Here is a 16,695-nt window from a genome sequence, read left to right on the forward strand (position 1 = left end):
AAGGAAGGGAGGGAAGGAAGGAAATAAAGAAAATAAGAAAGAAAGGAATGAATACATTAAATATGGTATATATAAGCCATGGACTATTTGGCCATAAAAAGAAAATTTTTATATAGGTGGTAACAGGGATAACCTTCAAAAGCACTGTGTATAACAAGTCAGACAAATATTTTATGATTCTACTTAACTGAGGTACTCAGAAGAGGCATATTCATATAGACAGAATGTAGAATAGAGGAAACCAAGAGCTTGCAGGAGGGAAAAATTAACAGTTATTGTTTAATGAGTATAGAGTTTTTGTTGCACATAGTGTCAAAGTTTTCCATACAGACTTTGGAGACAGTTACACTACACTAAATGTATTTATGGCATTGAACTGTACAGTTACTAATGGTTAAAATGGTAAATTTTATGTTAACATATATTTGTATCACAATAAAAGAATTAATGAAGAAAATAAGAGAAAAAGTAAATTTAAGTGTTAAAAGGCATCATCCCAAAATTCAAACTACTAATCATGTCTACTACAAAGTTTTGAGGGGAAATAAGAATGGCTTTAGTACCTATCATTCAAACACTTCAAGTACAAAGAAAACAAATATCTCAAGTATATAGTAACCCATAATAGAACATTCACAAATTTCTCTTTAGGAAAACAAAGGCTACTCAATGAAATCCACATGAATAAATATTCATTAATTCTGGAATGAGAGAAACAGAAATGAGGAAAAAGGACTGGTGGTGAGTCATATACCTAAATACAAAATTAGCACTAAACAACTGTAGAAATTACAGTTCTAGTGTAGAATTTAAAACATATACTTTGATAAAATACAAATACAGTAAAAACAGGGAAGCAGAAAATGAGGAAAGATAAATAATGAGAATTCCCTCATCTTCTATAGAAGAGAATCAATCACTGTATTTTAGAATGAAAAGAAACAAACCCACAAAGAAAATGAAAATTAGTAATCGATACTAGATTTCAACAAACTTCTGAAAGACTAAAATGAAAGGAATGCATTTTAAAATGTACAGGTGGAGAAGGATGTAGCTCAGAGTAATTTGTGAGTGAGCTGCAGAGGAGATAAGTCAACCTTCCCACTGTAACTGGGGAAGATACCAGATTCAGAGACCTAGATCTGATGGACAGCAGGAGATATGGAAATAAAAACACAGGATTTCCCTGAATACTCTTAATAATTGTATTTGTCAGCCATCAGTCAGAAAAATAGGAACAGCCAACTTATTTATTCTACCCAGCCGCCAGGGCTCTCCCTTGGGTAAAAAATACATAAAACCATAGCTTTTAACCACAGATACTGGTATCCCTTTTCACTCTCTTTTAGAAGTCGCACAGGCAGAAAGCCTAGTAGTGACTTTAATGAGAAAAGTACAAGTTGTTTTACCATTACTACCCTAGAAAATGTTTCCAAACAGGAGTGCCACTTGAGAGACCTCTAATAAAAAAATATTTCACAACAGCCAACAATACCCAGGCCACTTACCTTGTCATCTTTCTAAATATGAATGGATCACAAAGGCATACATGAAGACACCCAACAACACATAAAAAGAGCACAGCTCATGTTAAGAACTCTTAAGGCAGGAAGCAAAGAATTCAAATCGCTAAGATGTAAGAGAGAAGGATATTACAATGCCCAGATTCTAACTCAAGCAGTCATAACTTCACATACTAGTAGTATGTAATGTCTCATAAAGCAGTAATCTAAATGTGTATACAAGTACACATGCAGAAGCTAATAAGCATTAGAGTATAGGTCAGTGCTTCTAAAATTAGTCAACACTAATCCTTTTAAGAATCTGACAATTACATGTATAAAGCACATCTGAATCAGATGACATTCAAATCCTACTAAATCCTAGAGAATCTGACTTTTGTCATTGATACAAAGATCGACCCCAAATAACTTAGCTCCATATTAAGATAAAATTATTATATCAGGGGTGCCTGGGTGGCTCCGTGGGTTAAGCCTCTGCTTTCAGCTCAGCTCATGATCTCAGGGTCCTGGGATTGAGACCCGCATCGGGGTCTCTGCTCACAGTAGGGAGCCTGCTTCCCCCGCTCTCTCTGCCTGTCTCTCTGCCGGTCTCTTTGCCTACTTGTGATCTGTCAAATAAATAAATAAAATCTTAAAAAAAATTATTGTATCAGTAATTTACATGCATTTACACAAGCATCCTTCAAATCTGAAGCATTTAACAATATAAATCCAGTAGAGTGCAAGGATTCTGAAGGGATTTTTTGATGTCCTATGACTAAAACATTTTACAGTGAAAGGGTGTGTAGAGGCAAATATAAAGGTAACCAAATCAAACCGGAATAGGTAAATTTAAATGGTGGAAAGTCATTTAAATGTCGAAATGTTTACTTTAACTTTATATACTAGTCTCTGTATTTACTGAAAAACTAATAAATGTAAAAGTTTCGAAGTTTACATAAACACAGACAATGAAAAGGAAGTCTTCCATCTATCCCAGATCATATACCCACAAATAAATCTATTAAAATTTCTCGTGTATTTTTCAAAAGAGCTCCAGGCATTCATAAGCACAAACTGCATGTATATATGTTATAGACATACATGTGCATCCTCTTTTTATAACTGTTTAAATACACACTGCAAGAATACACCGCATACTTAGGATTTTCTCTCAATAAAAGATCTATTACCTATGCAGTGCTTAGTAAAACTATTTCTTACATATTGTTCCACATGAACATAATACAGCACCTTTGGTCCTTCTCATGGCTACAAAAGATACTATTAAATGAATTTCCCAAAATTATTAAAGTAGTCCTACAGTGACATTCCTTTTCTGGTAGTATGGTCAATGCTGTAGTGAACATCTTTATGTTCATGTATTTACAAAATAAATCACCAGAAATAGAACTGCTGTATTTCTTCCCAAATGTTACAGCACACTCTGGTCAATATAATACATTACTAAACATAATGGGAATTATCCAATAAATGAAAATGCTATTACATTATTTGAACTTATATTTAATTACAAAGATAAGCACTTTTCAAATATTTACAAATAATTTTTCTATCAATTTCAAACCCATTTGTCATCTCCTTGGATTCCAATACAAGAATTCTGATACAATGAAAAGAGCAGCAGACAATCCAATTACCATGAGGAAATGTGTGTGTGTGTATATTGTGTATATGGATGTATGTATCTCAGATGAGTGAACTGACCTCAAAAACTTACTCCACATGGGAGGAAAAAAGACTAAGGTAAGACTGTAAGAAACTAATCAACCCCAGATGCTTTGAAATTAATTTTATTTAGTGCTCAAATTTTTTTTGTTAACATATAATGTATTATTTGCCCCAGGGGTACAGGTCTGTGCATCATCAGGCTTACCCATTTCACAGCACTCACCATAGCACATACCCTCCTCAATGTCCATCACCCAGCCACCATCTCCCTGCCCCCCTACCCCTCAGTTTGTTTTGTGAGATTAAGAGTCTCTTATGGTTTGTCTCCCTCCCAATCCCATCTTGTTTCATTTTTTCCTTCCCTACCCCCTGGTGCTCAAATTTAAAAAAACAAACTCAAAATGTAAAAATTCCTGATCATTCTAAATTTGTAGTAGATTCAGAAGTGGTAAGTAACAAACCACAGAAAGACCCAATTAAATTAACCCTTAAAATATACTTATTTTATATAGTTAATCTTGTATAGATAGTTTAAGTTTTTGCAAACTGTCTCACAGATTATGCCACAATTTTTAATTATTCCCTTACTAAGTTGCTTCAAATTCTTTTTAGGGCAAAATGCTAAAACCTTTAACAGGCCATACTATGAGTTATCAATTTGATAAAGTTTCAATAAAGAATTCTCTACTATTTCTAGCTATTTATTCTGTAATGATACATTTATCATTATTCTCCCATTCTCCTAGTCTTGTTCTGAACAAAATAAAAACTTTAAATCTACTAAAATGCGTAAACTTTTTTTAAAAAATTTCCCTTTGTTCTGAAACGCAAAGTGCTTCTTTAACTTACTGAAATGACAGTGATATATAAATATATAATATTAAATATGGAAAGTAAAAAAAGGTATTGAAAAATTACCACAACCAATCTAAGACATAAGGTCTCGAGACACACAATCTTTTTTTTTTAAGATTTTATTTACTTATTTGACAGAGAGAGTGAGAGAGCACAAGAGCAAGGGGAACGCTGGGGAGAAAGAGAGGTATAGAAGCAGACTCCCCTCTGAGCAGGGAACCTGATGTGGGGCTCTATCCCAGGACCCTGGGATCATGACCTGAGCGGAAGGAAGATGCCTAACCAGCTGAGCCACTCAGGCGCCCCAAGACACAAAATCATTATCAAAAATTTGAAACTGTTCGTATAAAAAGTTTATGAATATATGAAGTAACCAACCATAATGGAAGGAAGAGAAATATAATGAAGAGAGTAAGTATAATGGGAGAAATGGCTATTATTATAGCAATAATAAATATAACTTAAATTCCTAAGAATAAGCTTAATATAAAGTAAAACATATATACAAGGAACTTTAAAATTTTGAAAGATACAAAACGTGTTAAGCTTTGGATAGAAAGATTCTTCAAATTCATCATTATGACAATTAAAATTACAATATTTTTAAAGAATAAGTCAATGATTAAATTTATATAAAAAAACTGAAGAAAAAATTGTTTAAAAGATTTTATTTGTCAAAGAGAGCAAGAGAGCACTAGAAGAGCTGCAGGCAGAGCAGAGGGAGAAGCAGCTCCCTGCTGAGTGGGAGCTCAATGCAGAACTCAATCCCTGGACTCTGGGATCATGACCTGAGCTGAAGGCAGATGCTTGACTGACTGAGACACCCAGGCATTTCCAGACAAATTCTTTAAAAATATATTTTTAAAAATATGTAAAAATATATTTTAAAAAAGAGCCAGCCCTGTCAGATAGGAATACTCAAAAAAAAAAAAAAAAAAAAGTAAAGACATAAGTTAAACCCACGATCAGCAAATGTTTTCTTGAAGGACCAGACAGTAAATTATTTCAGGATTTATAGTGGTAAGTATTATATAGATAAGTACTATACTCTGCCACTATACTATGGAAGTAGCCACAAGCAATACGCCAAAGAAAGTACAAGGTTATGTGGCAAAAAATATTTACAAAATGAAGTGGTCGGCCCAAAAGCCTTGTTTACCAAGCCAAAAGTTTACCAATCCCTGGTATACAGATTATGATAGTCTACAGACTCCAGAAACTGACCTAGTCAAAATAAACTGGTATCTCAATTCAATAAGGAAAAAAAGAATTACTGAACAAGTAGAATGGGGACAACTACATAAACAAAAAATGGGGTGAAAAGTTAGATAAATGACACCTTGAACCAAGAGTAATTCCAAATGGCTCAAAGACTAAAATACAGGGGCACCTGGGTGGCTCAGTCAGTTAAGCATCTGCCTTTGGCTCAGGTCATGCATGATCCCAGAGTCCTAGAATGGAACCCCATGTCGGGCTCTCTGCTCAGAGAGGAGGATACCGTTCCCTCACCCTCTGCCCATCTTCACCATCCTCACCCCTGCTCACACTCTCTCTCTCACTCTCTCAAATAAAATCTTAAAAAAAAAAAAACACAAAACCTAAAATATAAAATTTGAAACAGAAAGGAACTAAAGGAGAACTTTTTTATAACTTTGGAGTGGAAAAGGGGCGTCTGGGTGGCTCAGTCAGTTAAGCAGCTACTTTCTGCTCAGGTCATGTGGGATCAAGCTCCACGTCAGGCTCCCTGCTTAGTGGAGAGCCTGCTTCTCCCTCCCTCTGCCTCTGCCTGCCACTCTGCTACTTGTTCTCTCCCTCTGTCAAATAAATAAAAACCTTAAAAACAAACAAACAAACAACCCTTTGGAGTGGAAGAGATATTGCACACCATAAGACAAAATCCACAGGACATAAAAATAACTCAACCACAAGTTTGAAACCACAAACTTGAAACCGAACACCAAAAACCACCTTAACCAAAGGACAACATCAAAGTAGAAAACAGTCCTAACTCTTAACAGACACAAGTCCAATTTCATTGATATATAAAAGTCTCCTACAAAAAAGAACAAGTAAAATCTTTGATAAATGACAAAGAATATCCAGTAAAGGAAACAAAAATGGCTCTTAAATACAAGATTTGCAATGTGATTCACATAAGCAGAATGCAAATTTAAAATACACATTTCAACCATCAGTTTAGCAAATACCAAGAAGTGTAAGGACACAACGTACTAAGGAAGATGAGGGAAAACAGGCATTATCACACCATTAGGTACCCCAATTAAACCAAACAGACACTTTAACCTAACAATTCTCCTTAAAAGATAAATCTTTTGCACATGGATGAAATGAACATGTTAGAACTTACTTTAGCACAGAAAAGATTTATAACAGAAAAGATTGGGGAAAAAATAATGCTTATGAATAGGAATTGGTTAATTATCATACATGGATGTACTGAAACACTATGCCCTCTTTAAAAAATCGGTGTTTCAGATATTGATATGCAGTAATCTTGACGATAAATGAAGTGGAAAAAAAAAAAAAAAACAAGTCCACTTAGTATGCAACATTTGTAATAAAGAGGACCAAAAGAAAAAGAAAAGAGGAAGACAAGACAAAAAAGCTTACAGTTAGCTATTTATGTAGAAAATCTATGATGCACCTTAGAAGAATGGTATTCTTGGGAAACAGGGACAGGAGGGGGGAAAATACGTAACATACACTTCTATATTTATTTTCTGGATTTTGAACCATGTAGATATATGCTTATTCAAAAAACTAAAGAAAACAGTGTAACAGGAAAGAAAAATACCAATACAATATCCAGGATAGAAAGATTTACTATATCAACAAAAAACAGGTAAAAGTCTCTTAATAAACCAAGATGGTTTCATGTAGAATGTCCAATTGACTGACTTTCATTTCTTTCAATTCTACCAGTAATATAGTAAGACATAGACTCTCAAGCCAGACTTCAGAGATTCCATGCCCAACTTTCTCTCTGTCTCAGTTTCTTTAGTTATAAATTTAGGATAAGAGAACTTACCTCATAAGGGAATTAAACATTTAGAACAAATCATAAGGAAGAACTTAATAAATGTGAGCTGTTAATATTACCTGTGCTGCAGCCCAAATGCAATCAATATGCTGAGTACTCAATCTCCCTTCTGCTGCCAAGAAGTTCAAAATCACCTGGCACTGTTTGATGATCTGGAAAAGAAAAACTTATTATAGCTAATTTTCTAAAGTATTGTTCTCTTAATAGGGCAGAGAGGTCATGTAATTGTCCACAAACCTCAATATGTAAATTTGGTCCAAATATATGCTCTACCACATTGTTGCTTATAAGCCAGTCTGCAAGTTCTTTTGCAATGGACCTAAAATCAAATAATAAAATTAGTTAACACATTAAAAAATTATTAATATCATTTTTTCCCAACCCAAAAAGGCAGATTCAGTTGAAAGCCTTAATGTTTTCTGAAGGTGAGTTTATTTATTTATTAAGTAGGCTCCATGCCTAATGTGGAGCTTGAACTCATGACTCTGAGATCAAGAATCACATGCTACATGCTCTACTGTCTGAGCCGGCCAGGTTCTCCTTAAATGTGACCCCAAACTTAAATGTGACCGCAAACAAATTATAAAGAAGTGACCACAGACAATTAACTGGTTAGAGTACCACAAAGAATAATTAAAAGAGTGGTGCCTGCGTAGCCTACGCAGTGGCTTGGTATCTGACTCCTGGCTTTGGCTGGGGTCATGACCTCAGGGTCATGAGACTGAACCCTGGGTTGGGCTCCACGCTTCACATAGAATCTGCCTGAGATTCTGTCTCCCTCTCCCTCTGCCTCCGTCCTTCCTGCTTGTGCTCTCTAAAATAAAAATATCTTAAAAAAAAAAAAAAAAACTAAAAGAAATGGTAATATTGCCTGAATTTACAAACAAGCAAAGACAAATCTGGAAGGAGAAGGAGTACACAGGTGAAAATACCAAGTGTTAACAAAAAGCAACATATTTTCTCACTCTAGTGAGGAAGACTACGCCTTCCCACTTTTTAATTTCCACAGTAGGCACTTCATCATTCAGGGAAGGTTTCCCAATATCCCCTCTACAGTAAGATAACACCAGAAAAATAGGTTGCCGAAAGGGTTAAAAGAAGAAAATTCTCTCAAAGCCAAACTGAAAGTCCCTGTCTGATACTAATAAAGTGATTAAGGTGATTAAGTGATCCCTAAACAGATACACCGATGATGCAGAACACCTTAGTTACATTTACCAACATTTCATTCTTCCTTTAAAAAAGTAAACATCTTACAACAGTTTTAGATTACCCTTCATTTTTTAAGAGCTACCAATTCTCTTTTAGAATTAATAACTCATTGGCATAGAAGTTAACCTATTTTATTAGTTTTACCAATAAGGTAGTATGAATTTATCAGTTAATTGTCTTTTACACCTTTGATATATATATGACCTACAATATACTGGACACAAAGTACACAGTCTGATGAATTTAAGCTTTGGTATACATCTATGAATTCATCACTACCATCAAGATAACAAACACACACATTAACCCAAAAAGTATCTTTAAGACCCTCTGTCATCCATCCCTTTTCCAATCTCCACAACCATACTCCTCAGTGATCTGCTTTATTATAGTTTTCATTTTCTAGAATTTCATGTGTCAAGAAAGATACACTACATAATATTTTTAAGATTTTTTTTTTTAAGATTTTATTTATTTGACAGACAGAGATCACAAGCAGGCAGAGAGGCAGGCAGAGAGAGGAGGAAGCAGGCTCCCCGCTGAGCAGAGAGCCCTATGCGGGGCTCCAGCCCAGGACTCTGGGATCATGACCTGAGCCGAAGGCAGAGGCTTTAACCCACCCAGCCACCAGGCGCTCCCATAATTTTTTAAATCTGGCTTCTTTCACTCGACATAAGATTTCTCCATGTGCAGGCTTTTGTGGAGATGTAAGATTTCAACTTCTGTGGGTAAATATCAGTGAGCACAACTGTGAGACCTATGGTAAGAGTATGTTGAGTTTTGTAAAAAACTGCCAAACAGCCTTCCAAAGTGTAACTAGCAACAAATGAGAGTTCTTGTGCTCCACATCCTTGTCAGCATTTGGTGTTATCAGTATTCCTAATTTTGACTGTTCTAATAGATGTGCAGTGGAATTTCAGTGATGTTTTAATATGCATTTCCCTAATGAAAGATATAGGGCATCTTTTCATGTGTTTGCCATCTGTGTCTCTTCTATTGGCAAGACGGCTGAGAAAATCTTTAGCATACTTTTTATTCAGATTGTTCATGTACTTACTGTTGAATTTCATGATTCTCTATAAATTTTGGGTAACACTCCTTCATCAGACATGTCTTTTGAAATATTTTCCCCTCTTCCTGTGGCTATCTTCTCATTCTCTTGACACTATCTTTCACAGAGCACAAGTTTTTAACTTAAATGAACTCCAGGCTTATCAATTCTTTCTTTCATGGATTACGGTATTGTGTCCAAAAGGTCACTGCCATACACAAGGACATCCTAGGTTTTCTCCTATCTGCTAGGAGTTATATAGTTTGGCATTTTATGTTTATGTGTAGGATATATTTCGAATTAATCTTTATGAAGTGTATGAGGTCTAGATTCTTTTGCATTTGGTTGTCCAATTGTTTCAATGCCATTTGTTGAAAAGACTATCTTTGCTTCATGGTATTGCCTTAGCTTTTCTGACAAGGATCAACTAACTATACTTATATGGTCTGTTTCTGAGCTCTCTATTCTGTTCCATTAACCTATGTCACCAATACCACATTGTCTTGATTACTGCAATGTTATAGTATGTCTTAAAGATGGACAGCATCAGTCCTCCAACTTTATTCTTTTCCTTTCAATACTGTCTTGGTTATTATGTGTCCTCCATCTATCCATATAAATGTTAGAGTTATTTTCTTGATATCCAGAAAATAACTTGCTGGTATTCTGAGATTTCAATGAATTTAAAGATCGAACTTGGGAAGAATGTTATCTTTATATTTTTGCATGTTCTATCCATAAACATGGAGTATCTCTTCATTTATTTAGTTCCTTGGTATCTTTCATCAGAGTATATATTTTTACTCATAGAAATTTAACAAAATATGAAGATCTATACCCAAGTATTTCACTTTTGTGTTGTTAACATAAGTGGTATTGTATTTTAAATTTCAAATTTCAGGGGTGCCTGGGCGGCTCAGTTAAGCATCTGACTTCAGCTCATGATTTCAGGATCCTGGGATAAAGCCCCGCACTGAGCTCCCCACTCAGTGGGGAGTCTGATTGTCCCTCTGCCCCTCTCTGCTCATGCTATTATTTTTTTAAAATAATAAATTATTTTTTAAATAATAAATTTCAATTTTCATGTGTTCTGTGCTGATATATAGAAAAGCAAATGAGTTTTCACTAACTGTGTATCCTGTAACCTTGCTGTCCTTTATCACTAGGTACCATGAGTCTGTGAATTCTTTCAGATTTTCTACATAGATAATCATGTCATCCCCAGTCAAAGACCAATTTCTTCCTTCCCAATCTGTGTAACTTTTATTTCCTTCCTTTGCCTTACTGCATTAGGTAGAATTCCAGTACAATGTTGAAAGACATGAAGAGAGGGAACACATTTTTCCTTGTTCCTGATCAGAAAACCTTTGAGGTTCTATTAATCTGTAGGTTCTTTATCAAGCTGAGGAAGTTACCCTCTATTCCTAATTTACTGAGTTTTTATCTTAAGTGTTCAAGTTTGCCAAATGCTTTTTCTTTATCTATTCACATGATGATGTGCTTTTTCTTCCTTAACCTGTTGATGTGATAGATTACATGAATTCAACCGGCCTTGCATACCTGAGATAAAAATCACTTGGTTGTGGTATACAGTTCTTTTTATACACTGTTCTATTTGATTTGCTTATAGTTTATGAAGATTTCTGCATCTGTGTTCATGAGACATACTGGGCTATAGTTTTCTTACATGTCTTTGTCTGGTTTTGGTATTAGGGTAACTTCTTCCTTAAATTTCTTCTTTTAAACATTAGGTAGAATTCACTAGTAAACACAAGTGGGCCTGGTGCTTCCTGTTTTGCAAAGTCAGTAATTCTTTTTAAGGGTTTGGGGCAGGAGAGAGAATTTTAAACAGGCACAGAGCCCTATACAGGGCTTGGTTTCACAACCCTGAGATCATGAACTGAGCCAAAATCAAAGCACCTGAGCAAAGCCAGTAATTCTTAATTCAATTTCTTTAATAGATATAGGCTTCTTCAGATTGCCTATTTCTTTAAAAACATTTTTAAATGGCTATTTAATGAAAAAAGTAGGGATAGGTATATTCTGTATGGAAGAAAATAGACAAAATAGGACTTGCCATGAGAGCTCCCATATCTTCCCATCTACATGAATTATACACAGAAAAACTGAAAAGATAAAATAATTTATCTTTGTTACAAGAATTTAAAAAGCCATTTAAGGGACACCTGAGTGACTCAGGAGGTTAAGCATCTACTTCAGCTCAAGTCATGATCCCAGAGTACTGGGATCAAGTCCCGCATTAGGCTCCTTGCTCAACAGGGAGCCTGTTTCTCCCTCTGCCTGCTGCTCCCCCTGCTTGTGCACTCTCTCCCTCTCTGACAAATAAGTAAAAAAATTTTTTAAAGCCATTTAAGTCTAAAGAGGGGAAAAAGCTATGAATTAGATACATGTGCCTCAAAAGGTAAAAGATTAAAATAAAACTATTGATGCCCCCCACATATGTGTTATCTCTAAAATAAATAAAGGGATGCTTAGGTGGCTCAGTTGGCTAGGCATCTGCCTTCAGCTCAGGTCATGGTCTCACAGTCCTGGGATCAAGTACCATATCGAGCTCCTTGCTCGGCAGGGAGCCTGCTTCTCCCTCTGCCTGCTGTTCCCCCTGCTTGTGCTCGCTCACTTGCTCTCTCTGATGAATAAAACAAACCTCTTTTTTAAAAAAGGCTTTAAAAAAATAAATAAAATAAAAATAAATAAAATCTTCAAAAAAATGGGGCACCTAGGTGGCTCAGACAGTTAAGCATCTGACTCTTGATTTTGGCTCAGGTCATGATCTCAGGGTCATGGGATCAAGCCCTGTCTCAGGCTCTGTGCCCTATCCCCTCTCTCCCTTTCCTTGTCCTTCTCCCTCCGCTCTTCCTCTCGTTTGAAATAAATAAATCTTAAAAAAATAAAAATACTAATGATATATTTTACCTATTCCTGGATAGCCCTACAAAAGCTATGATCCATGAGTCAACTCTCTGACCTGCATAACATACAGAAAGACACTTCAACAACTAATTATAAAAAATAAACCTCGGGGCGCCTGGGTGGCTCAGTGGGTTAAGCCTCTGCCTTCGGCTCAGGTCATGATCTCAGGGTCCTGGGATCGAGCCCCGCATCGGGCTCTCTGCTCAGCAGAGAGCCTGCTTCCCCCTCTCTCTCTCTGCCTGCCTCTCTGTCTACTTGTGATCTTTGTCTGTCAAATAAATAAATAAAATCTTTAAAAAAAAAAAAAAAACAACCTCATTCTTTCAGTATCTCCAAGGATATTATAAGGAGACCCTGGACTTTTCTATTAATTCAGAACTGTGACTATAACATAGCCAAGTATAGAACTAAACAACATTATCAATCACAACTATTCAGGGCTCTGGATACATACATGTAAGTGGACTCCCAGGAGTAGGCAGAACAAACAAACAAAAAACCACCCTATAGAAATTATGGCCAAAATGTCCCATTTTGATTAAAAAAAAAAAAAGTCATCTACATATCCAGAAATCACAACAAACTCCAACTAAGGTAGATACACACAAGGAGATGCACAGCTCAGCATTAAATTGTTAAAAGGCAAAGATGAAGAGCAAAATCTTGAGATCAGAAAGAGAAAATGAAATGTGTGTACAAGGGAACCACAGTACATTTAACAGCTGGCCTCTCATCAGAAACAATGGAACAGAACTATACTAGAACAATATTTCAATATTTTACTAAAATTCCATTACTGATCTAAAGACTAAGCAACTAAGATGCATACTATAACCTATAATGTAGTCACCAAGAAAATAATTTTTCAAGTATTAAAAAAAATCAATGGAATTAAAATGGTATACTAGGATAAAAGCAGTAAAGGAGAAACAGAAAAACAAAAAAGGTGGCATACAGAAAACCAACAGCAAAATGGCAGATGTAAATCCAAATACAGAATGACATAAAGAATAAATGGATTAAATACTCCAATCAAAAGGCAGATATGAAGGTGCCTAGCTGGTTCAGAGAGTAAAGCACAGACCTCTTGATCTCAGGGTTCTAAGTTCAAGCCCCACACTGTGAGTGGAGCCTACTTAAAAAAAAAAAAAAGAGAGAGAAAGAGATTATAGGATTTGGTTTTTAAATGCTGCCTCTAAATGACAAGCTTTAAAAATAAATAAATAAATAAATAAATAAATAAGTGGCAGGCTTTAGATCCAAAACACAAGCAGGTTGAAAGTAAGAGAATGGGGTTTTGAAAAAATAAGAATGGAAAAAGATATACCATTAAACAATAAAGTTGCAGTGGCTATACTAACATCAGACAAAATAAACTTAAGCCAAAAAATGTTTCAAAGAGAAAAAGTGGGACATATGGACCTAAGGGGAAAAAAAAGTCCCAAAATACATGAAAACAAAAAGTAACAGAACTGAAGGGAGAAAAAGACAAATACAGCCAATTCTTGCTACTCGCTGTGGCAGTTATACTATATAAAGCCACTACACTAAATTAGCCAATACTGAACTCTTGAATTCCTTTTCAAATTATTCTCACCTGCTCCTTTAATGCGTAAAAAGAACGTATCATTAACATCAACTGCATCCTAAAGTAGATTCTCTTTAGGACCATGATTCAGTACAAGAATGTGACTTGCCATTTGCCTTTGACTGGAAGACTGCAGGTTTGATTAAATGCAAAACATACATGATCTAGGTACAGAACTAAAATTTATCTTGAAGCTCCCATTTCATTAAGGGTAATGCAAGGGAGGCTATTTCCCCTTATGTAAAAATGCCATCAGAGACCATGACATATAACATTTTATTAGTTCAGGCATACAACAATGATCAATATCTGTATATATTATGAAATGATCACCACACTAACTCTAGTTAACATCCACTACTTTGCAGTTACAAATTTCTTTTTCTTGTGAGAAAAGAACCTTTAAGATCTAATCTCTTAGCAACTTCCAAATATGCATTTACAGTTATTACTAACTACAGCTGACATGCTATACATTACGACCCCAATTTATTTTTTAACTAGAAATTTACACCTTTTGAGCCCTTTCACCATTTCACTCACTCCCCACCCCCATCTCTGACAATCACTACAAGTTTGGATTTGTTGTTTTTCATGCCCACATATAAGGTTCCTACAAAATGTATCTTTCTCTGTGTGACTTATCTCACTGTAACGTCCTCAAGGTCCATCCATGTTGTCATGAATGGAAGATTTCATTCTTTTCAACTGTATTCCATTATGCACATATACATACATACAACTGAAGAGAAATAAAGACAATACAGTCAATTTTGTTGCTCGTGACAATTCTATAAAGTTGCTGCACGGGGCGCCTGGGTGGCTCAGTCAGTTAAGCTTCTGCCTTACGCTCAGGTCATGATCCCAGAGTCCTGGGATCAAGCCCCACATCGGACTCCCTGCTCCATGGGAGTCTGTTTCTCCCTCTCCCTTGCTTGTGTGCATGCTCTCTTTTTCTGTCAAATAAATAAAATCTTTTAAAAACAGGACATAAAAAATAAAGTTGCTGCACTAAATTAGCTAATACTAAACACTTTCACCTTAAGTCCTAAAAAACAACTTATCTTCCTTTTTCTCCATCTTACGAACTGAGGTTCAGAAGTGTTTAGGTGACGTGGTTGAGGCTGTCCCACTAACCTAGACTTGGGATTCACTTTCTACTCAAATGGCCTCAGAACTGGAGCTTCCTGCACTACAATGCACTGCCTGCTACCATCTTCTGGTCACCACTGTACCAGCACTAAAACAAGAAGGTAGAGCATTACCTTGTCTGACTTCAGTTGGGAATGTGCATGTTCAAAGACTCAAATTTTTTACTGTTCTGAGCATGTCTACAAATGACCGTGAAAGCAACACAAGTATTGATTTGGGGGTTAGAAATAAATTGCGGCAAACAGGCAAATTCACAAATACAGAATCCACAAAATGAGGAGGATTAAATGGAATTGGAGACTTCAATAACCTACTCTTAATAACAGAACTAGACAGAGAAACAAGAGTATAGAGGGCAAACAATACTAAAAACTCATTACATCTATACACAACAATCTATAAAATAATAGCAAAACAAAACAAAACAAAAAAAACACCTTTTTTTTTGGAAGCCCAAGAGTCAACAGAGGCATGTTTTTTGACACATGTATTACATCTGTAGAAAAAGAACCCCAGGGTTTTCCCTCCTCAGTGTTTTCACCTTGCTTCTTCATGGTCCACGATGCCAGCTGAGGTTGTCAGTACAATGAAACCAAACTGGTGGGAAGGAGCAGATTATTCTGCCATTTTTCTAGATCTCTGACTTGTATATCAAATCTGGAGCTGATTACTCCACATTTGTTCAACCTGCCTGTGAGGTTCAAAACAACTTTCCCAGCTCTGTACTTATCAGTGATTTCAAAATTTCCAATGTAAACCTGCTTCATCATCACAGTTAGAAACCAGAAGATGACTTTGGAGCATGGCCTAATTAGAACCTGGCATTTGCATCTCTTTTCGGCATTGTTAATACTGCTGTGAGCAACTGCCAGGACATTCATGTGCATCACTGTGGCAGCACAGAAAGATGGGAGGAAAGCTAAACGGTCTTCTTAAGCACCTATGAACATTCTGTAGTACAGATCTTATACTAGTCCATAAAAAAGACAATTAACTAAAAACTGGGCAAAAAAGTGCATAAGCAATTCACTTAAAAAAAAAAAACAAAAACACAAAATAGAACAGCACATAACCATATAAAAAGAAGTTCAACATCATTAATTAGGGAAATACAAATTAAAGCCATAATGAAATACTACTTTATACCCACTAGCATAGCTATAATCAAAAACACAGATAATAACGAGTGCTGCTGAGAATGGGGAGAAACTAGATCCCTCATATATTACTAGTAGGAATGTAAAACGATGCAGCTATGCTGGAAAACATTGATGATTTTTTTTTTAAGTGAGACACAAAATGAGCATAAAAACCAGCCATTGCACTCCTATTTACCAAGAGAAATGAAAACATATTTCCATAAAAAGGTATGGAAATGTTTAAAGGACCATTATTCAGGGGACTCTCAGGTGCTCATCAGTTAAGTGTCCAACTCTTGATTTCGGTTTAGGTCATGATCTTAGGGTCAAAAGATCAAGCCTCACTTCAGGCTCTATGCTCACTGAGAAGTCTGCCTGAGATTCTCTCCCTCTCCCTTTGTCCCTTCCCCTGCTACATGGGGCCACAAGCTCTCTCTAAAATAAATAAATCCTTAAAATAATAAAACAAAAGAGCGTTATTCATATGAACCAGAGTGGAAATAATCAAAATA

The 16,695-nt window shown here is 35.8% G+C and overlaps 1 protein-coding gene and 1 pseudogene across 2 annotated transcripts in view; both read right to left on the reverse strand.

Annotated features, from left to right (window-relative positions):
* Window positions 1-16,695, reverse strand: part of USP34 (ubiquitin specific peptidase 34) — a 241,801-nt gene that overhangs the window by 147,311 nt on the left and 77,795 nt on the right. The window contains exons 9-10 of the mRNA XM_080813119.1: window positions 7,348-7,429; window positions 7,170-7,262 (exon numbers count right to left, since the gene is read on the reverse strand). Of these exons, the coding sequence (XP_080669245.1) occupies window positions 7,170-7,262; window positions 7,348-7,429 (175 nt within the window). The remainder of the gene's footprint in view (window positions 1-7,169; window positions 7,263-7,347; window positions 7,430-16,695) is intronic.
* Window positions 7,609-15,925, reverse strand: LOC308349852 (small ribosomal subunit protein uS8-like; annotated as a pseudogene). The gene is made up of 2 exons: window positions 15,539-15,925; window positions 7,609-7,718 (listed from the first exon to the last, which is right to left on the reverse strand). The product of its transcript is annotated as a small ribosomal subunit protein uS8-like (transcript).

The sequence above is a fragment of the Martes martes genome (genome assembly GCF_963455335.1).
Source record: "Martes martes genome assembly, chromosome: 9".
Taxonomy (NCBI): domain Eukaryota; kingdom Metazoa; phylum Chordata; class Mammalia; order Carnivora; family Mustelidae; genus Martes; species Martes martes.